This window comes from Elgaria multicarinata, chromosome 15 (genome assembly GCF_023053635.1).
Source record: "Elgaria multicarinata webbii isolate HBS135686 ecotype San Diego chromosome 15, rElgMul1.1.pri, whole genome shotgun sequence".
NCBI classification, from domain to species: Eukaryota; Metazoa; Chordata; class Lepidosauria; order Squamata; family Anguidae; genus Elgaria; species Elgaria multicarinata.
Window position 1 is genome coordinate 10,371,525 of NC_086185.1, and position 22,892 is coordinate 10,394,416.

Below are 22,892 nucleotides of genomic sequence, written 5' to 3' on the forward strand. Positions count from 1 at the left end.
TCTGACAACACGTTAAACCATGCTGCATAAATGCAGGTTGCTTACCTGTAACTGTAGTTCTTCGAGTGGTCATCTATGCATTCACACATATGGGCTTTGCGCCTGCGCAGAGACCAGACCGGAACCTTCTATAGCTGAGTGGAACGTTTTTGGCGGGAACCCCTCCCCCACGCTACTGCGCATGTCCATGGGGTTCCCGCCCTACCCTCAGTTTACAGGAGTCCGACATCGTGCCCCCATAAACCTGAGTGTAATTTAAATAAAGTACATTCCACATATAACTGTGTCATTTGTAAGTCTCACACCACCAAGTGGGGATGGTGGGTGGGTTGTGTGAATGCATAGATGACCACTCGAAGAACTACAGTTACAGGTAAGCAACCTGCATTTCTTCTTCGTGGTCTCTATGCATCACACATATGGGCGAGTAGCAAGCTGACATACCTTTGGAGGTGGGTTGGTGCATCATCTGAAGATCTCTGAAAGCACTGTCCTCCCAAACGAGCAGTCCTGCCTCGCACGGGTGTCCAAACTGTAGTGCTTGACAAACGTGGATGGAGTGGACCACGTTGCGGCTCTACAGACTTCAGTCAGTGGAACACCTCTGGTGAAGGCCACCGAAGTTGAAACAGCTCTGGTGGAATGAGCTGTCACAGGTTTCACTAACTCTATTTTAGAAATAGAGTAGGCAAGTTCAATTGCCTCCACTATCCAACGTGACAGTCGTTGGCAGGAGACAGGGAGTCCCTTAGAAGGCTCCCCATAACAAATAAACAATTGTTTTGTCTTTCTAAAATTGTCTGTTCTGTCTTTGTAAAAAGCAAGAGCCCTTCTTACATCGAGAGTATGCAAAGAAGACTCAAGAGGTGTAGATGGATTAGGAAAGAAGGCTGGCAAAGTAATATGCTGGGACAGATGAAACGATGACACTACCTTAGGCAGGAAGGCTGGGTCAGTGCGTAGCACAACTTTATCCTTATGAAAGATAGTGTAAGGGACATCTATCCTAAGAGCTCTAAGCTCACTTGCACGTCTTGCCGATGTAATGGCTACTAAAAAGACAGTCTTTAAAGTAAGTAGCCTAAGGTCTGTCGAAGCCATAGGCTCGAAGGGTTTGCGTGTCAGTGCTTGCAGGACAACTGACAGGCTCCATGGAGGTACAATACTTTTCACAGTTGGTATTGTGTTCTTAAGCCCTCTCAAAAATTTCTTAGTTGTTGGGTGGGTAAAGGGTGTAAACCCATCTATGCCTCGGTGAAAAGATGTAATTGCAGCTAGGTGAACTCTGATGGATGTAAGCTTAAGTCCCTGCTGAAAAAGCATCAATAAATAATTGAGGATAAAGGCTAGGTGGCAAGATTCTGGTATTTGACCATCTTTTGATGCAAAGTTCTGAAATCTTTGCCACTTTGCTGCATAAGTTTTCCTTGTGGAAGGCTTTAGTGCTGCCAATATAATGTGTTCCACAGTCAACGTTCTATTTCCAGAGGAGGCGTGGTTGCTATCCTCCATGCAGTCATCTTGAGGGTCGACAGATCTGCGTGTCGAACCCTGCCCTGGTGTCGAGACAGTAGCTTCGGTATCGACGGGAGCCTGATGTAATCCCCCCTCGATAACCGAAGGGCGTGAGGGAACCACGTCTGTCGAGGCCACCACGGTGTGATCAGAATGCAATTGGAGTTGTCCATCTGGATCTTGGCTAACACCCTTGTCAATAGTGGGAAAGGTGGAAATATGTACAGGAGATTTCCTCTCCAAGTCCTGGTGAAGGCGTCTCCTAGAGAGCACTTTCCTCTTCCTGCTCTGCTGCAGTACTTGGCACAAATTGCGTTGTCTTCGGTAGCGAAGACATCGACAGCAGGGCGGCCCCAGTACCGAAAAAGGCTTTCCCGCACCTCGGCGTCGAGTTCCCACTCGTGGTCGATATGGAAGGACCTGCTGAGGGAGTCCGCAATAACGTTGTCCTTGCCGGCTACATGGATCGCCGTCAGGTAAGTCCTTCTCTTTATGCACCAGTTCCATATCCTGAGTGCAGACCGGTTCAGAGGGTGTGATCTTGTTCCACCCTGCCTGTTGATGTATGCCACCACGGTAGTATTGTCCGTCGCAATCAAGACATTCTTGCCCTCGATCAACTGTGCAAATGCTCTTATTGCATTTTCTACAGCCATGAGTTCGAGGTGATTGATGTGCTGTTCTCTCTGTGATCGAGGCCAACGACCCTGAGAGGTTAAAGAGCTGCAATGGGCTCCCCATCCTTCTAAAGATGCATCCGTCGTGATCGTTACCGAAGGCGCGTCTTGTTGGAATGGAACGCCTTCGAGAAGAGTCGACATCGAGAACCACCATCTCAGAGATGCCCTCACTTGCTTCGGTATCGAAAGGTAAGTCCGTCGAGCATTGTGCCTGAGATCGAAAGTCCTCAAAAACCAGGCCTGCAATACCCTCATTCTGAGTCTTGCAAATTTTATGACTGCCGTGGTAGCTGCCATCAATCCTAACAGTCTCTGAATTGTCCATGCCGAAACCTTTCGGCGGCTCTCGGTATCGATGGCTAACTGCTGTAAGGTGTTCGCCCTGGTTGATGGTAAGTATGCCCTCCCGTCTCGAGAGGATAGAGTTACCCCTATGAAGTCCAATCTCTGCTGTGGAGTCAAAATGGACTTTTCGTGGTTGACCCACAGCCCCAACGAGTCCAACAGGTTGAGGGTGGTTAGTATATCCGACTGGAGCGCCTCGCTGCTGTCCGCTACGAGAAGCCAATCGTCCAGGTACGGATAAACATAAATGCCTTTCTGCCTTAGGTGGGCGCATACCACCGCCATGACCTTCGTGAAGACTCTCGGTGCCGTGGCCAACCCGAACGGAAGAACGGTGAACTGGTACTGGGATGCACCGATCGAAAACCGCAGGTAAGCTTGATGCGACTTCCTGATGGAGATATGGAAGTACGCATCCTTCAGATCCACCACTGCGAACCAAACTCCTTTCTGTAGAAGCTGCAGAATTGAAGTAACCGTTGTCATACGGAACTTCCTCGGGGTGATGAACTTGTTCAGTTGTCTTAAGTCCATGATCGGTCGAAGACCTCCATCTTTCTTCGGGACCGTGAAGTAACGAGAGAAAAATCCCTGATTGAGTTCCTCTGCAGGTACGGGAGAGATGGCTCCCTTCGATAGTAAGGTCTGTACCTCGAGCAGCAGAGGAGGGGATGGAGTCGTTACTTTCACGCCGGAAAAGGGAGGGAGGGCATCGAGCTCGATGGCATAGCCCGAGTTGATGATAGTGAGCACCCAGGAGTCTGTTGTAATTGACTCCCATTGATGGTACTGGGGTGCTAAGCGGTTCGCAAAAGGGAGTGGATCTGGATCTAAAGAGTCAAACCCGCTGTTTCTTGCTGAAGTCGGGTTGCCTCTTGTCATGTTGGTATCTGCCCTGGTAAGGCCTCTTCCTCTGCAGCTGTTGTTGTTGCTGCCGAGGTTGCGGCTGGTATTGGGGCCGATGCTGTTGCTGCTGCATCGGAGGTCTCCATTTCCTAGAACGGTATTGAGGTTGCGAGGGAAAAGTAAACCCCATCTTTTTAGCAGTCGTCCGAGCTTTATAGATGGAGTCCAGCGTGTCATCGGTCTTGCTGTTAAATAGACCTTCTCCATCAAACGGCATATTTTCTATCCTGGCCTTAGTCTCGTTAGTTAGATTTGAGGATCTAAGCCAGGCATGCCTTCTTAACGATATGGCCCCCATCATCGACTTTGAGTGGCAGTCCACCTGGTGTCGAGCGGTGGACAACTGCTGCCGTGCTATACCCGTTGCTTCATTTTGAAGAACTCTTGCCACCTCTCTTTTATCCTCTGGGAGGTGATCACACAGATTACCAATCTTCTCCCAAAGAAAAAGTTGATAACGGGCCATAGTTGCTTCATAGGCTGATGCCCTGATGCCCAAGGAGGATGACGAGTAGACTCTTCTGCCAGTAATGTCTAGCTTTCTTCCCTCTCTGTCCACTGGAGCAGAATGTGCTTTCTGAGACTGGCCCTGTGCTGACTCAACCACTATTGAGTTCGGCTTAGGGTGCTGAACTAAAAATTGTGCACCCTCTTCCTGCACTTTATACAGAGTCTCTAGGCGTTTTGATGTTGCCTGCGTCGACATCGGTGTCTTCCAAGTCAACTGCGCTGCCTGCTTTAGCGCGTGAGGGAGAGGGATCGCTATCCTCTGGTTCGTGGTAGTCTGGAACACATCGTAGATACGATCTACCACAGCCTCATTAGCTTCCTGGGTCTCTATCCCCAATGCTCTAGACATTCGCAAAATATGGTCCGAGAACCTAACCATGTCGTCTGATGGGGAGGAAGGGTCTCTATCTTGGACCTCATCCTCCGGTGACGGAAAAGAAGGAGCGGCCGACACACCCGATTCCGAGTCCGAAGGATAATGTTCCTCGGGTGATGATACGGTGACTAAATGTAAATCATCCGTCGATACCGCAGGAATCGCCACAGTCGACGCCGACGGTTGTTGTCGAGGCGTCGATACCGATGATCTTTGAGGCGCTGGTGATGGAGGCAAAGGAAAGCGACACACCCTAGTTGTAGGCGGGGGAAGAGCATAGTAATCCTCCCGCGGATACTGCTGTTCCTGAAAATACCTTTGGGGGCGGTATCCCTCCCATTGGTATTCGTCACCCCTCGCCTGAGGTTCAGAGTAGCGAGAGGTTGCCTCCCAATCACGGCGTGGTGTTAGCCTTGGAGATGGCAACAATGGAAGTTCTCGCGGTCGAGGGGGCTGGTGAGAAGACACTGCCGACATCGAATCCCTCAGTTCGCCTTCCGAAAGGCTAGGCGGACGAGTCGGTACCGCTGGTAACGAATGTGGCCTCGATACCGAGGGTGGTCTCGACATCGAGGCGGCAGATACCGAGGGCGGTTTCGATACCGAGGCAGTGGGAGCAGCGGGAGGAGTGGATTGACTCCTGACCGGCTCTACTGGAGGAGGCGATGCTAAGGAGGTTCTCTCCGCATCCCTCTTTCTCTTCTTTTTCTTCTTCTTCTCAGTCTCAGAAGAAGGAATTGGAGTTCTGGCTTTTTTAGAGTCCTTTTTAGCCTTTGAACTCAAGAATGACCGACCAGGCGTGAGGGGTATCTCAGCCCTATGAGCTCTGGTCTGCACTTCAGTGCTTTGGTCTGATGATTTGACCGGTGCGGTCTTAGTAAGTGCCGTCTTATGAGTCACGGACTTATGAGCCGCAGTCTTCTCCATTGTCGGGGCCTCAGCGGCCTTGAGAGCCTTCTCCCAAAGAACCGAGCGGAGTCGGTCTGCTCGATGTTTCCTGGTCTGTTTTGTAAAGGCCATACAATGATGGCAGGTCTCGACAACGTGCCCTTCACCTAAGCACAATATGCAAAGGGAGTGTCCGTCCGATGGAGGGAGCTTAGCCCCGCACTTTACGCACTTTCTAAACGGTGCTTTTAGTGCCATACAGGCCTCAAGCGACGAAGTCGCTGAGGAAAATCTAAACTACAAAACTATTATTTTTATTTTTATTTTTATTTTTTTTATATAGGATAGATAAAGGAGAAGAAAAACGCCGAAGCGAGAAAAGAAGAGAAAGAATTAGAGTAAAAAGAGATTTTTAAGACACAAACGCTAAGAGGTTGGTTCTATGGTCTATGCACGATGGCGGACGACGAAGAACTGAGGGTAGGGCGGGAACCCCATGGACATGCGCAGTAGCGTGGGGGAGGGGTTCCCGCCAAAAACGTTCCACTCAGCTATAGAAGGTTCCGGTCTGGTCTCTGCGCAGGCGCAAAGCCCATATGTGTGATGCATAGAGACCACGAAGAAGAACCATGAAATGGTTAACGGATTGCATTAACCTTAATGTATTCCATTAACCATTTTGCGGTTAAGCAGCATGGTTTAGCATGTTGTCTGAACAGGGCCACTGCCTGTGTTTCTTCACTGCAGGGCCTACTGGCCAGTGACGGCCTCCAAACTCCACAACTGTGGCTCTGCTCATCACTAAGCAACCGGGTGGGCATCACTGCATCGACAGCCCCCTCCTGATGTTGCTGTCCCTGTCCTCACTACGAGAGCTTACCTCCTCCCAGTCTGGCACCCACGTCTGATGTCATATGCAGGCGCTGAGAGACAGGGAGGGAGGCAAGAGACTAGAGAGGCAAAGGAGGAAAAGAGAAGAGCAAGCTGGGAAAGGCAGAGAGGGAGACAAATTATCTGAAAGGGGTGAGGCGAACAACCAGCAAATGCCCTCGGAAATTCTGGATGCTGTGCAGGTTTTCTTGTGGGGTTTGGGTTTGCTTTGCTCCATCAAGCTACTGTGGGACTATGGCAGGGCCAGGTAGCTGGGTGTCTTTCTTATTATTGGCATCAGCAGTGCACAACATGGGGGGGGGGGAGGGAGAGAAGAGGAATGGAGCAGATGTGAGCAAATGCGCCCTTCTCTTGCACATGAGAACATGAGAAGAGGGTTTTTCACTTCCTTCCAACTCTGACATTACTGAATCAAGGTCCAATCTGGCTGTGAACTGCAGCACTATCATGAGATGCAAATTTTGTACAGCAACTGTTGGGGGAGGTTTTTTTGGGGGGGAGGTGGACTGCAATGACCGAGTACAAATACTGCACAAAGTCAAGGAGCTGTGGGCACACTCTCACACATGCTATTAAAGTATGATTTGCATTATCCTGGGCAAATTCAATTACTTAGTAATTAATGAAGCTCTCACATTGAAGGGCTGTTTTTGTTTTTGCCACAGTGGCTCTGGCTTGAAAAACAGCGAAGATCCCTGCTTTAAGTCGAAAGTCTGCAAATTACTAATGAAGGATCTCCTTTTAGATGCTCTTACACAGAGCCCAGAGACTAGTGGCACTTTGTCTGCAATTTCTCAAGGACAGTTGTTGCCTTAAGCCAGGAATGAAAGTTTGAATTTCTAATAACTGGACAGGATGCCCTGGACTTGCTATTTCCTAATAGTGACGTGCTTATTAAACCCTGGACCACAACATGCACTAGAATTATACAAGGATAGAACTGTAGAAAGTGATTGATTGCATCCTTCAGAAGTGGGAAGGATGCTTTTTGCATGCATAAAGGTCCCAGATTCAATCGCTGGCATCTCCAGGTAGGGCTGATAAAGGTTTCTACCTGAGACTCTGAAAACTCATTCGACTGAAGACAAAAATGGTGTCGTTGGATGGACCAACGGTAAGGCTGCTTCCTGTCTTCTTATCATGTCAAAACATCAGCCACAGTTACCTTCCCTTTTTACAAGCATTTGTACCCTGCAACTTTCTGAATACTGGCTAATTAAATACTTTTTGTTCAGGCACAAGCTATCTGAATCAAAGATTTTGTTCTTGTTATGGGCCAACTATATTATCAGCACACAACGTCCTTAGATTTTATATTTTGCCCTCAGCCACTCTATAAAGTATGCCTTGTACTACATTACTGTACTAAAAATCAAAATGAGGGGTTTATGGCAGATTAAGTAAATAAGAATATTTTTTGTTGCTAGTTGATTTTAACCTTAATTCTTCTAAACCTTGCAAGGCTGATATACCGCACAAACATGACAAAGGGACCAGCTACAGCAAACTGTGCAATCAACAAAAGCCAAGATGACGCATGTCTTGATCAGATAATATGGACAGCAAAGGTCGATGATGACCTAATATTATCATGTAAAGCCACAGCTAAACCATTTGCTTCTTACTGAAAAGCATTTTTTTTCTACAAGAAGTAATAAAACCAAAGTGTTTATGCTGTATTTGCTTAGCTTCTGACCCAGTTCTTAAGTGCAGAATAGGCCAAACATTTTACATCTTTACTAAAAGGTTTAGTAAGTTATGGTACCACGTTCAACCAAGGATCAGCAATGCTTTCATTTTGTCCGGGATAAAATAAGAACCCAATTTCTTAACTGCTTCTGTTCCACTGATTGAAGCGGCTCTCATTAGCTGCTCGGGGATATAAATAATACTCAGCACCTGGATCAGTGCAGACTGCAGGAAGGTCATTTCTAATTTGAAACCTGTAAGAGCTATTTCATCTACATGGATCAAGAGAGGGCACTTGCTATGAGGTGCTAACAATTCATGTGGTGAGTTGTTCTGAAACAACAGAGTTGGGAGATGCTAAGGTGGTGGTGGAAAACCAACTAGGAAAGGGGGTCCCCGAGATGGTGCCCCTAGGAAGCTCCAATGGTGCCCACAAAGCTCTCCACGCCCTTCCCCTTTCAAAAAACAAACTTTTTAAAAAATAAAAAATTGACAATTGTTAAGGTGCCAGGTTCTCCTTCCTGTTCCTCATTTTGCTGCTGATCAGCTGTTCAGCGGGCAGGAAGACAAAGCAAGGCAACAGGGGAAAGAGAAAGGCTAGAGGCTAGGAGTGGGGAGAAACAGTGAGGTACAGAGGTGTGTGGGGAGAGAAAGAGCAAGGCTAGGAAGGAAGAGGAAGGTTGGGTACGGGGCAAGGGAGAGAAATAGGGAGTCGAATGGCTGAGAATGGAGAGAAAGAGAGAGCAAAGGTGAAAAGTCTGTGTGGTCAGAAGAAGATTGGGCAGGCCTCCACGGCAGCCATTATGTGACTAGCCACATCCCCCCCATGGGAGCCATTTTGTGATGGTGCCCACAACAGTTTCTCAAATTCCCAAATGTGTCCAAAAAGGTTGGGGGGGGTCTGCACTAGGGGATGCTAATCCACATGGTTAGTGTAACATCTAGCTTGTCTCTGTGAACGTCCTCATAAAGTAACTAACCAACTTATTTCCACGTGGAGAGACATACGTCTGAAAATACCTCCCATATACTCATACAGGTCCCTCATATTCTCAGGGGAAACTAACAACCTCTCTGATGTGGCAAAGTCTGTAATATTGAAAGCATTTTGACCCCACTTTTCAGGAATAAAGGGATCCTAGAAAGCAGCTTGCTTAAGATCAATAAACAAGACAGTTTGCTAACAAGGCAAGTGCTGAAATCACCGATGAAATTGACAAGGACATTGACAAGAGGGGGATTATCAGTAGGTTGGGCTAAATAGCAGACATGCAGCTTTGCACTACTGCAAAACATTCTCCCCCCCCCCCACATGCACACGCCCTCCCCCAAAGTTTGCAAAATGGTTACCACATTTATAGGGGCTCAGAAAACTCATTCTACTTGGTGAGCCAATGCAGGGTGGGTCAGAGTTTACCTTGCCAGCCGGCTACCCCACTGAACCAATTGCAGAAAGCGTGCTGATGTAGGGATCAAGGAAACACAGAGTTCTTCCACTAAGGTAGCTGCAATACATGCTGGGAGGGCTCAAGGAGGAAACAAGCCATGGAAAGCCACAGAGTGACCAATTGTCTGTTAGGTTAGCAAGTGAACAACCAACCCATGATGACTTATTCTCAGGGCTGGCTTAGTGTGATGTGTGAACTTACCCATTCTCTCACACATTCCAATATTTATTTCTAGCCAATTAGCTGTGTAATAGTTTTGGGTGTTTTCCAAATCCAGCTCTGCTCATGAAATTAGCTGCACAATTCACGGGAAACTTTTCTTGCACAACTTTGACTGAACTGATGCACAGAAGAAGTTCAAAGAAGATCAGGGTTTAAGACGACATCTTTGGAACAATGAAAACCATATTTCAACCCTTGAGAGTCCCTCGAGTTTCAAAATAGGCTTGTTATGGCATGGGGTGGCTGTAAGAAGCACAAGTCCAACCCCTGTTGCATTAAACCAGGTGGATAAAGACAGAAGGAATCTTCCCATAAGAAAAAACTTTAGCACACTCCTGACGTGAGAGAAAGCAGTATTGGTGGGTGCCCTGTGCTGTGATCCCAAGAGCACAGGGATCTCAAGAGCACAGGACATAAGAACATAAGAAGTGCCCTGATGCTGGATCAGACCAAGGATCCTTCTAGTCCAGCACTCTGTTCACACAGCGGCCAACCAGCTGTTGACCAGGGACCAACAAAGCAGGACACGGTGCAACGGCACCCTCCCACCCACATTCCCCAGCAACTGGTGCACACAGGCTTACTGCCTCGAGGTAGCACATAACCTTCAGGGCTAGTAGCCATGGATAGTCTACCCCTCCAGGAATTTATCCAACCCCCTTTTAAAGCCATCCAAATTGATGGCCAGCACTCCGACTTGTGGTAATGAATTCCATAGTCTAACTATATGCTGTGTGAAGTCCTTCTTTTTATTTGTCCTGAATCTCCCACCACTCAGCTTCATGGGTTGACCCAGGGTTCTAGTATTTTGAGAGAGGAAGAAAAGTATCTCCCTATCCACATTCTCCACACCATGCGTAATTTTGTACACCTCTATCATGTCTCCCCTTAGCCTCCTTTTTTCAAAGCTAAGCAGTCACAGCTGTTGTAACCTTCCCTCATAGGGGAGATGCTCCAGCCCCTTCATCATTTTAGTTGCCTTTTTCTGCACATTTTACAGCACTATAATAGCTACTCTTGCTCTACTTTTACGGTGTGCTACCAGTACAAACAGAAGAAACTATTTACAATTTTAGAGAGGCAAATCCAGATTTTAAGTATGTGCAAGCAGCTATCGAGTCCTGCAGCAGAGGTAAAGGATACTTAAAATGTCAACACATGCCACAATGTAAACCACTCTCCTCTTATGTTTAAACTCTCAATGCGTAAGTAAAGCTAAGCTCAAGCCAAGCCAAGAGAAAACTGAATTAATGGCATTGGCTAAATTTACAAAGCTTTCATAAACTCATCCTTTCTTGAAGAGTTTTTTTTTTTTTTTGCCTTGTCTATTGCATGTAGACAAAAGTGCCATTTCAAAATATGTTTTACCAGAACTCTCACTTACTAACCACTTTTCCCAGAAAAACATTTCTGGGCAAACTTTTTTTATTAACCACCAGCTGTTTCTTTTGCAAGCGAGTTTTATACACACACACACACAACTGGGACTTTGGACTTGTGTATCTCTCACTCCAGCTGTCTACATCACATGACAAGCCTCTTTTTCAAAACTCAAGGAAATGTCAAAAGTAGTTTTTAATATGGCTTGGGAATCCGTAATTCAACAACGCACCCTTTGGGCTTGCCTAAAGTAGCTCCTTGGATCCCAGCCTTAGAGCTGGGTTACAATCTCCATTGAATATCTTCAAATAATTGCCTGCAATTATGAATGGCATTTCTGAAATTGATTAAACAAAAGATAAAGAGACTAACTCCACTGTGTGCTCTGTTGTGCAATGCAACCCCCATCAAGCCAGAGGGAACATAAATCTTAAATGAAAGAATTTGGCAGCTTTTTAATTTACACCAAGCCATCATAAAACATTAGCGTTGATACTTGCTCAAAAACAGCAAGCGAGCAAGAAAAAAACAAACAAATACAATCACCCAGCAAAAACTACCTTTAAAATCTCACAAAGCAGAAACCCTTATGATATGTATTCATGCTGGGAATCTAGATTAGAAGCTTGTTTTGAAATACCATTCTGCACCTGGTAGCAAAAGCTTGTCAGCTTGTCAGGCTCCAATATCTTTAGGAGATCACTATATCACATACCTAAATAGCACTTTCAATATATGGATACATGAAATATAAATTATAGTTGATCCTGCCATTCAAAAAGTTGCATTTTTGAAGCTGAATATTTCTTATATAAATTCCATTTCTATTAAAGTATGAGGTTTTAGGCTTAATTCAGATGCCACACTGAATTCTGGTTTTGGCTAACTATAGTCAAATCTATTCCATGGACTGAGCTTCACGAAGTACTACAGGCATCTAACTGTGGTTCTCTCAATCCCACCAACATCCCAGGCATGCCTGATGGGTACGTGGGAGAGGGCCTTCTCAGTGGCTGCTCCAAGGCTCTGGAACTCCCTTCCCAGGGAGGCTAGGCTGGCTCCCTCTGTGCTACATTTTCGGAGGCAGGCAAAAACTTTTTTTTGTTCCAGCAGGCTTTTGGAGCTACCCTGGATTCCTCCCCCCCACACACACACATACCTACCTTTTACACGGTTACTGTTTTTAAAACTTTTAACATATTTTTAATTTTACTGTAGGTTTAATTCTATTTTAACTTTTGTAAATTTATATTTGTATGTTTTAATTGTACATGTTTTAATCTTGTAAACCACCTTGAGTCCCATTACTGGGGAAAAAGGCAGGAAATAATAATAATAATAATAATAATAATAATAATAATAATAATGAGATGCTAGCCTGCTCGTATCTTCCATCTACTGAGCTTCATAAGAATCTAAGCATTTACAGAATAGGACGCTTCCCTCTGCCCCACAGGTAGGAAGCTTTCATATTTTGCAGGTCCCCTTACCTGTTGCGTGGTGTCCCCATTGACCATATGAGGTAGAAGTGGCACTTCATTCAAAATAGGTGTGGCTTCTAATGGAGGTGGCTGGTCTGCCATCATAGCTAAAATGACCATTCATTAATAGTTTCGCTCACATCAGCCACCTGATGAAACAAAACAACAACAAAAAGAGTTCCAAATGTCAGCATGCTTTTATTAAGGTACAGAAAGAGTGAGCTCTGGAACACGTTCACCTGACCGGAAAAGCTTGAGAACAAAAGGTCAAACTTCTGTACAAGATGAGATAAAGTGACACGTCTTACCAAGTACATCCAACTTAGGACTATAATCAGAAGTTTTAAACAAATACAAGGAAACAAAGCCTTGACTAACCTCAGTGTTTGACCAAAAGAAAAATGAAAAAAAAAAAAACAGCAAAGTAGCTATGTTGAACATAACACAATATCCATATTAGGAATCTTTATTAAGCCAACTAAATGTAAGTTTTTGAATTCTGCAAAATTAATTTCACACAGATTTATCTATACCTGTTCCTTCCCACCTGTGCAAGATTCTATATGCTTTTGCAATGAGTACTTCTGTTCAGAGGATAAGGACATGCCACAGTGAATCCCATAAATCAGGGGTGAGGGAGGAACTTCTAGGCCAAAACATCTGGAAGGCCAGAAGTTGACCACCCTTGTCATAAATAGTTACAACTTTAGTATTATTTTCTATCAAGATGCCCTGATTGTGGCTGATGATCAAATAAAAAAATCTGAATGACCTAAAATGCTCAGAGCTGTTGCTATATAATCTAGACATAAATTTGAAACACACCAAAAAAATTATGTGAAACCCACCCTTTATCCTAATTCCAAGAAAATGTACAGAAGTAAAACGTACAACATAGTAAAAACATATCAACTCACACAACCCTTCATAATTCCATGTCTATTGGATGTTGCAACATCTCTTTAATAAGGGCTTGTCTAATTTGGCCAATTTTGGGTAGTGCAACACAACATCTTTTAAACATATGTCTTGGCAATGCCCAGTAGTTGCGTCTTGTTGTGATGAGATTAATATACCAATAGATTTTGTACTAGAGCTTTACTATTCACTGATGTATACGTTCTTTTAAATTATCTACCTACTTCTTGGAAATTAACGAAAGGTCAGTCCACATTAATTCTCCGTGCCCTTTGACAGCTAAAACACAGACACTACAACATTGGAAGGATAAATACTCACCTCCAATAATGCAATGGATTGAGCCTACAATACTTTCAATATCTGGTGGCATATAAACCTTGCCTTCGAATGGATATTTATTTGGATATCTGGTCCACTTTTGTTGAAGCTTATGTATAATTGCTAGAAATATATATCATTTGTATTAATATCTACACTGTATTTATATATACAAATTTATGTATGAATATATTTATGTATATTATATGTCTTTGTTTTGTTTTTTCTCTTCTTGAAATTTCACAAGAAAAACATTTTAAAATAACCACGTTCCTTCATAAAACTGAGAGGCAATAAAAACATGGCATAAATTTAAAATGCCTGGGCAAATAAAAATGTCTTGAGCTGGTGTCAAAAACACTGTAGTCTTGGCACCAGTTGGATTTCCCTAGGCCAAGTATTCCAGATTCAGGGTGCTACCACAGAAAAGGTTCTCTCCTTTGTATGAACATAACACAACGCATATCAACAACTAACCGCAGGGAAGCAGAGTATACCAGACACATGGGAGTTTTAGTTAGCCCTTCTTTCTGAAATGAGTGATATAGGGATATGTATACAACCAAGAGCCTACATAGTCCCTATGATTTGTCTTCTGGCTATAACATTTATTTATTATTACATTTATATCTCACCCTTTTCCCACTTGCAAGGAACCCAAAGTGGCTTAGATGGTCCTCCTCTTTTTCTCAATTTTGCCCTCACAACAAACCTCCAAGGTAGGTTAGGCTGAGAGTCACCCAGTGAGCTCCACAGCCAAGTGGGGACTAGAACCCGGACCTCTCGAGTCCCAGTCCAATATTCTAACTACACCACACCAGCTCTCAAACGCTTACATCTTGCCTTTCTGTTATCATGGATTTCAAAGTGGTGAAAGGCTGTCATACAGTTTCTCAGCCTGCTTAGCTTCAGCAAGTCTGCTATATCATGCGCTTTCAGGCCAAGTGCTATCTTTACATGGGTTTAGCTGGGGGAAAGATACCTACTTTTCCCCAGGCCACTTCCCAAATTTAATCAAGCTTTACAACGCCCAATCTCGATTTTGGGGACCTGCTTCCTGGACTCATCCAACTCACAAGAAGCTTTCTACCAGGTGAAATTATTTGTTCATGCCATCCAGCACGGCCTGTTCTGACAGTGGCTATTCAGAATTTCGGGGAGAGGTCTCTCCCACTGCGTGCTACCTGATCATTTTAATTGGAGATGCCAGGGAGTGAACTGGAGATCTTCTGCACGTAGAGTAGGTGCTCTATCACAGAACTACAGTTTCTCAAACTCCTACATCACATCTAATACCACTGGCGAGCTGTGAATCATCTGGTGACAGGAATACTTCCAGGGATGAACTGGCAACCTTTGAAGCCTGTCACTTTCAATTGTTTTCGCATTTGTTTTAAATGCAGCAAGCTTGCATTGAGATGTCAGTTTTGTTCACATGCAACTTCAAACTACGCCTTGCCTTACATGAGTGAGTCTCAGAGTTAGGCGTTCACCTCTTGCACACTCCAATTCTGTCTCTTTATGAGAAATAGCTCGCCGTTACATCCAAATTGGCAACCTATGGTATGCTCTTGCCCTCCCAAACAGATCTAGAAACCACACTTTGATCATGGTTTTGAATTTCAAGATTCAGATGTAACCATGGCTTGCCATTACTTGTGGATGAAGCCACTGTCATGTCAGCCAGGCAACATATCAAAGAGCAAATGCAAGCAGATTTTGGTACTACACAAGCAGACTTGGGAACTGACCATGGGATTTGGCATAAGAACAGCCATGCTGGATCAGACCGAGGGTCTCCAAACACTCACAGTGGCCCACCAGCTGTGAACCAGGGACCTACAAGCAGGACACAATGCAACACAATATTTCTCTCTCTCTCTCTCTTTTAAGTTGCAAGCCTTCCACGCTGTGAAGATAGGCTTGAAGGCCTGATGCAAAAACAGGACTGGGCTATGCAGCTAGGAATTGGCGCAGATGTCAATGGCTCCCATAGAGTTCAACAGGAAAATGCAAGCAAGCTAAAATTAGGGCCAGGGGTGGGTAGGATGCAAACATGGCCCAGATAATAAGATTACAAGTATTTGGGGTAGTTTCTGCCCCTCCCTACTACAACTGTCCCCCCTCTGGCAGCCCATTTAGATCCTCGCAGGGAGCTCACTAGGAGCTGCTGAGTTCTATGTGATAAAGTTAGCAGGCTATATGTGGGAAGGGAAGGGCAAAAACGGACCTCAAGATCAACCCTTTCTTTTCATTCTTCCTAGCAAATGACTGCCACTTACTTCCAAGGGTTCAAATTGACCACTGCATTTGGAAACACGACTGCAGTGAGGACAGAACCTGGCCTATTTCGCCCCCTGCACTGGACACCAGATCTCCACTAAGAGGGCAAGTGCACTGCACTCTTCAAGGGGGTCCTGCAACACACAGCCCCTCCTCCAATCCCTTCCACGACAGGCACTTTGCCAGTATTGAAATCAAGAGACACACACTTTCTTGTCCATAGTAAGACAATATTAATATTTAATAGCCAACTTTTAAAAAAAGCACTCTCTAGCTGAGAATGTGAAATACAAGGGCATTTCAGGAGACTCTTGAGCTAACGAGACTTCTTTTTGGTCTCTGTCAACACATCTCAACACAGAGAAAAACACAAGGAAGAGCCCTTTGGGACGGAGCAGCATTGCTAAACAAGCATTCAAATTATTAGTTTAAAAATATAACCAGCTGTGAAAAACATGCTAGAAACATTTGAGTTGCAGGTGGCACCTTTGGAGGAGGGGGGGAGCGCACAGGTGGCATTTTGGGTCTCTTCCCCTAATTCAGGTTTCTAGCACAAGACAATGTTAGAGTATTTGTTTTAAGAATCTTTTTTTAAAAAAGTAGTTTGTTGGACACATAGGTGAGGAAGAGAAATACATTTAAGCAGAATTACTTACTTAGATTTATAGTCTTTGCCCATCCCAAGGGCTCCAGGCAGGTGGTAATTTACAAGCTGCGTGTTCCCATTAGAATGAATTAAAATTCAGTCAGATTAAAATACCATTAAAAAGTCTCCAACAGCCTTCCAGTTTAACCATAATCCCTGAATGGTAACCCTAGAAAAATACAGTCTTGCAATGCTTCTAAAACGGCTGTCACATTTGGATTTCAAGTCTAAGAGCATTGCGTCCTGTGGCTGCTAGCTTTTGGAATGCAGGGAGTTCCTTTTCAATGGGTGGGGGGAGAGAAGTATATAATCCCTTACTTGTGATCTGAAGAAACACTGCCTTGGTACTTTATCATGTGTTTTGGGGGGTGAGGTGGGGGGCATGTTTCAACTAACTTCCAAGCTAAAGCCAGAGAAATGCCTTCAACAGCTGCATTTCATATAAAGCGGCAAAAAGTCAATTTGGATGCGGGACACATTGATTAGGGCTGTAAATCTGAGAAGAGGTACTATGAATCAAAATAAACGTTGATGCAATACCATTTAAATATTGCGAAAGAAATCAGCTTCAATACCACAGGGCAAAATCAATTCCCCAAAAGGAGTTTTCACATGCTTTCTTTCCCACTCCACAACTTTTCTGAGCTCTGTGGGTGGGTGGGTGGGTGGGGTGGGAGACACTCACCTGTGCTCTCTCACTTTGGATTCTGATGCAGTGGTGGTGACTTATCTTCCAATAAGGGTGAGTGAGCAAGCAATACCTTCTTTTCTTTGTCCCCTCACTGCCTCTGGAGGGGCCCCTTTGTGCTGCACCATCCAAAGAGAGAGGTTGCATGAGCATTAGGAACCTTCTGGATGGAGATGGTAAGTGAGAGAACACAGCTGATAAGAAGCATCACTTGGCCAAATCTCCCTCTTCTTACTGGAGGCTGTGGAGGACTGGAGGATGTCAGGCCCAGCTGTCATCACATCACCCCGAAGTGAGCATGCTGCCCTGCCCACAGAGGACGCATGAGTGAGCAGAGGCAGCTGCTCCTGATCTTCCCCTAAGTTGCATTATGGGCCCAATCCCCTCTGCAGCGATGCTGAGAGAGGGTGAGCAAGACACGTGAGAGCAGCTGCTGCCTTTTCTTGCTTGCTACGACCCCCCACCCCATGAAGCAAAGTTCAGAGGAGGCAGCATTGTGTTTGGAGATGGGTTCAAGTGGGCTTCCTGGCTGACAGGTCTCTGCCCCGCTCTTGTCCAGCCTCTGCAGCAGGGCAGGACAGGGGAGGAGAGTTTACTATTTGATAGCCTCTCCTCTCACCAGGAACAGCTTCAGATCTGCTGCTGCTTCTTCACAATAAAACTGGGAGCATTAAGAATGCTGCTGCTTCTATTATTATTATTATTATTATTAGGTTGTTGTTTTTTCCTTTTCCAATACAATTCCCCAACACAACAATAATGCCTTCCCCACTCCTGCCCCCACATTTCCTCCCCTCTAGGTTTTCCCATCCTATATTATCACCCCATATTTAAAGAGTAACTGTTTCAAGTCTACAAGTAAAATCGTTATGCAAAAACTGGATAAATTATTAGTTACATATAAAAATAAATTAAAAAGTAAATATAAATACAATAAAATAGCATATGCCTCTTGGCTGGCTTGCACTGGATCCACATTTCTCTGCATGACTGCAAGAAAACTTCTCCATATTAACTGAATGCTTATTGTAACATGTAGTTCAATACTACATGTTAGGAGCGTGTTCAGAGGAGGGCAACCAGGATGATTAGGGGTCTGGAAACAAAGCCCTGTGAAGAGAGACTGAAAGAACTGGGCATGTTTAGCCTGGAGAAGAGAAGATTGAGGGGAGACATGACAGCACTCTTCAAATACTTAAAAGGTTGTCACACAGAGGAGGGCCAGGATCTCTTCTCGATTCTTCTAGAGTGCAGGACATGGAATAATGGGCTCAAGTTAAAGGAAGCCAGATTCCAGCTGGACATCAGGAAAAACTTCCTGACTGTTAGAGCAGTACAACAATGGAATCAGTTGCCTGGTGAGGTTGTGGCCTCTCCCCCACTAGAGGCCTTCAAGAGGCAGCTGGACAACCATCTGTCAGGAATGCTTTAGGGTGGATTCCTGCATTGAGCAGGGGGTTGGACTCGATGGCCTTGTAGGCCCCTTCCAACTCTGCTATTCTATGATTCTATGATTAAGGGCTTGCATCAAATTTTTCCATGGTCCATTCCACTCATCAACCCCTTCATTGAGGCAAAGCAAACTGGGTGTCAAGGGACATATTATGACCGCAGTGTATTAATTGTATTATTATAATTGCTGTTATTACTACTACTTCGATAATATAGCCTATTTGAATACCTGGCTACTAAAGTGGCTTAGACGTGTTGGGGCTGCTGACTTTGGGGGTCATGGATTTGGGGCTATTATGCAGAGCACATACTTCAGAATTTGCCACTATATCAATGCTCCTGGTAGAGTCTGAAACATGCCCCCAATTGCAGTTTCGTTGTTTAAAGATATGTTGGAAGCTCTCAAGCCACATACATTTTAGTCATGTGCAGATGTTCAGAGCAAGAACAACATACTGTATAATGGTATTTCACCAATACCACATTCAGATCTGGTTGCTGAGAACAAAGGAGGTTTATGAGCAACTATGTTAAATAGGCTATCATCCAGACAGGCAAGCACAGAGAAGGAAAAAATTTAAATCCTCTGAAATATTCTTTTACTGTATTGTCTAAAACAAAACAAAAGGTATCACAATTTGCCTTAAACCCTGGGTTTTATGTACACCACACTTTTTAAAAGCTGAGATTTTCAGGTTGCTGAATGGTTTACCCAAAACTGAATTCTACATGTGTAATGACTTAGCCAAGTAAGTCATGCCTAAAATATTAGTTCAAAAGTTACAAAAGGACAAGATTTCCTTTAAAAAGAATGTGGAGGCCAAGCAGTACGGTTGAAGTTGTTTCATACCTACAAGAAAAGAAAAGCTTCCAGTTTCTTTCGAGACTTCTGGTAGTACAGGAAATATGCCCACCATCACCACACATACAATATCTAGTTTACTATTTCAGCTTCAAGGAGCATAACTCATCTCTGCTTGGCCCTGGAGCTAAAAAATGAAGGTAAAAATACACACATATACATTTTGGAATAATCTTTAATTTGAAAGTAGCCATTTAAATAGTCCCTATGAAAGAAGACAAAGCCTTCAACAAACCTGAAATTTCTACAGACCCACTGAATTGCCATTTTACCCTGAACCCCCATAAACACATCTGTAACGCCTTGTCAAGATTACTTTTGAAAGAGTTTCTCTCCACACAGCAGGACCACACATGAACATTTCAGGCAAATTGGTTTCCATATTGCAAAATTCAAGGGAGGTCAGAAAATAAGGCTTTTGACAGAATCCTAGTTATAACTTAATTCTGGGGAGGACGGGGGGGGGGGGCAAGGACCACCTTCTCTCCATAATAGCAATCTGTTCATAAACTAAAGATATGTTTTTATTAAATCTTTACAAATAATTTTAAATGTTTCCCAAGAGACCTTATATGCACCCCTCTTTCGTGTATAATTGGCTTCTATCCAGAAAGGCACCACAGGTTAAGTTGAGACACTGGAAAGGTTTCTTAGGCCTTGCCCAACAAGTAAGCACAGTCAAACATTTTCTGCACACAGATGGAAAATACCCACATAATTAATATGTGAAACAGCTTTGGCTGTGGTGGGCATAAACCACTGAAGGTTTTTTCTTTTCTTTTCAAAAACAACTTTAACTCCTGAAACACAAATACAAGTCTCTCTCTACAAGAGACTTCGTATATAGGATTCTCTTGCAAACTGTAAACACCACGCTGCCTACTTTTCAAATCCAAAAGAAGGGCGAACTTACAAATGATCACGATCTGCAAAAGTGGCTGCAGCATAAACACTAGCTCCATATTAGCACTAGGAGACTCATAAGCACAACTCCTACCTTTATGAGGATGTGTATGGATTAAATATGTCTCAAGCACCCTTTATTATCCATTGCGACAGGCTAAGATGAATCCATCTTGCAGTTCAGAATCTTGGACTGTGTTTCTACGCCCAACAGTTACAAGATATAGTTCTTAAGAAGTGAGCCAGACAGCCTCTACTTCAAATCCTAGCACTGAGAAGTATCCTAAGGGTGTCTTTCAAAGAAGCCATTGTTTTGGAAATGTGTCATTTATGTAGGCATATTGAAGATCTTTGCAGAGTGATAGCTAGGCCATATTGTCTTGGGGAAAGTGCAGGAGAATGGGAATACGCCAGAGAATTACTGAGGAATGAGTGGTTTAGCCAAGCCATTTGTCTGGAGTCCATCAAGAGTTCTATTTCATATACATCAGGGTCAAAAGGAAGTGGAGAAAAGTGGAGCAGGAAGCACAATGTATTTACTAGGATGGATACATGTGATTTGTGGTTCATAATGTTGGTTGCCTCCTGAGTAAAATAGGCTACAGTTGTAGCTACAAGTAGTAACAGAACAAACCAGGAGCTGGTTTCACGTGAAAGCAAAAATCAAGAACTGTTCAAGACAGATCCTCTACAACTGCTCTTGGAATCTGGGCATCATCTCATTGTGAGCCAACATTCCCATAAATTGTCAGGTAGGCTTTTAGTTCCTAATGCATACATACAGTCAGTTGATGTCTTTTGACATCTACCAAGCAAAATATAACTAGAAAGTATATAGGGCAGTGTTTGTAGACCAAGGCAAGGAAAATCTCAGAAACGAAGCACAACTCCTTCTCCTTATTGTCACCAAACCGACTGAGGTTGAAAGCGAATTTGCAGAAGGATGGGAAATGTCCAAGATCAAATGAGTGGAAGAAGAGAATGCTTACAGAGGCTAAATTGTTTTCAGCCACTAGGCACCATGTATGTTCCAAGATTCCACAGAAGAATTCTACATCTTAAATTATCTCAATATATTTTATTTTAAGACATCAGGTTTACAGCACTTATGGTGCAATCCTAGGCATGTTTAGACAGAGAAAACATCTACAATTCCCAGCATGCTGGAAGTTGTAGGGTGTTTTTCTTTCTTTCTAAACATACATACAAATGTACCTTTAAGGGTGTAAAATAAAACGTTGAAATAATATGAACAGTTCAAAAGCTGGACAAAGAGGAGGGGAAGACCAAGTAGAATGTTGAATGGTGCCAAACCATACGATCAGCATATAGAAAGTTCCAGGTTCAATTGGTAGTTAAGAGGCATCTTAGTAAGCAGGCCTAGGAAAGGCCTCCGCTTGAGATTTGGATCACTGCTGCCAGTCAAAGTAGAGACAATAACTGGTCTAGATGGGTGAATTATCACTCTTTTAAGGCATGGTTCCGTTCTCCTCCTAGTAGCCAGCAAAAAGAAAAGAATCCAGTGTAAAATAAACCAGTTTACGCCATTCAGCTTCTATCTGGGGCATGACTTGGGTTCACTCAGCAAAGAGTTTTGATTCCACATGAAATATACAAATCCTTGGATCTATGGAAGTGGTGATCAAGGTGATTGTGCCATATGTCCACCTCATCTTTAGATCCTTATATTTAGAATGCCAGAAGACACATACACTGTCATTTTGTGACACCCCCTGACTTCATTCAGTCTCTGGCTAAAGCACTGGATGGAGCTCCTCCAAAACAATGCTTTGGTGTTAGCAGGCATTCCCTGGCCAGGGAAAGCCCATGAGCAGAAAAGGTGCACTGATACAAAAGCGCCAGGGGGAGGTGCAGGGGAGATTCACTGTATGCCACTCATCCTTGGTGTGAATGGCAGACTAAGGAGAATCCTTGCTAGCTACCCATCGCTCAGAGATAACAACAGGGATCCCTCTTAGCATGCCTCTTGCCTTCACAATTGGAAGGGGAAGGGAGCTCCAAATTTAAGAGTCTTTTTGAAGCGCAGTTCAAACTGGGATTGGGAATTATAACAGATACCAGTCAATTCTCCGGGGGGTGGGGTGGGGGTGGACCCAGTTCCAAAGCCTTTTCGCTGGGGGGCTATAGCTAGCTACTGGGCTCCACTGATAAGGAGGGATGCCTCTCTCATTCACCTGGAACATTGCTACAACTACATTCCAATTTTCAGGGACTCTAGAAGGTGTCATTTCCCCAGAACACTTCTCCCAACACCACCAAGGTCTAATTTCAGAGAAAACAAGCCTCTCTCCTTCTTGGCATCAGAGCCTGATACCAGGGAGGACTGGGAGGGACAAACAAGAGGGAAAAGAAACCCATGCCCCACATCTCACTCTCCAAAATGTCCTTCTCCAGACCAGACTGGAGGAAGGGGGTGAGAGAGTAGAGTGGGCATGGTTCGGAATATAGGTGAATATTACAAGAACAC

The 22,892-nt window shown here is 44.2% G+C and overlaps 1 protein-coding gene across 3 annotated transcripts in view; it reads right to left on the bottom strand.

The window, feature by feature from the left end:
• Positions 1-22,892, bottom strand: part of FNDC3A (fibronectin type III domain containing 3A) — an 87,074-nt gene that overhangs the window by 52,128 nt on the left and 12,054 nt on the right. For all 3 annotated transcript variants that reach the window (XM_063141921.1, XM_063141922.1, XM_063141920.1), the window contains exon 2: positions 12,341-12,480. In XM_063141921.1, coding sequence (XP_062997991.1) covers positions 12,341-12,451 — 111 coding nt within the window. In that variant the 5' untranslated portion in view covers positions 12,452-12,480. The remainder of the gene's footprint in view (positions 1-12,340; positions 12,481-22,892) is intronic.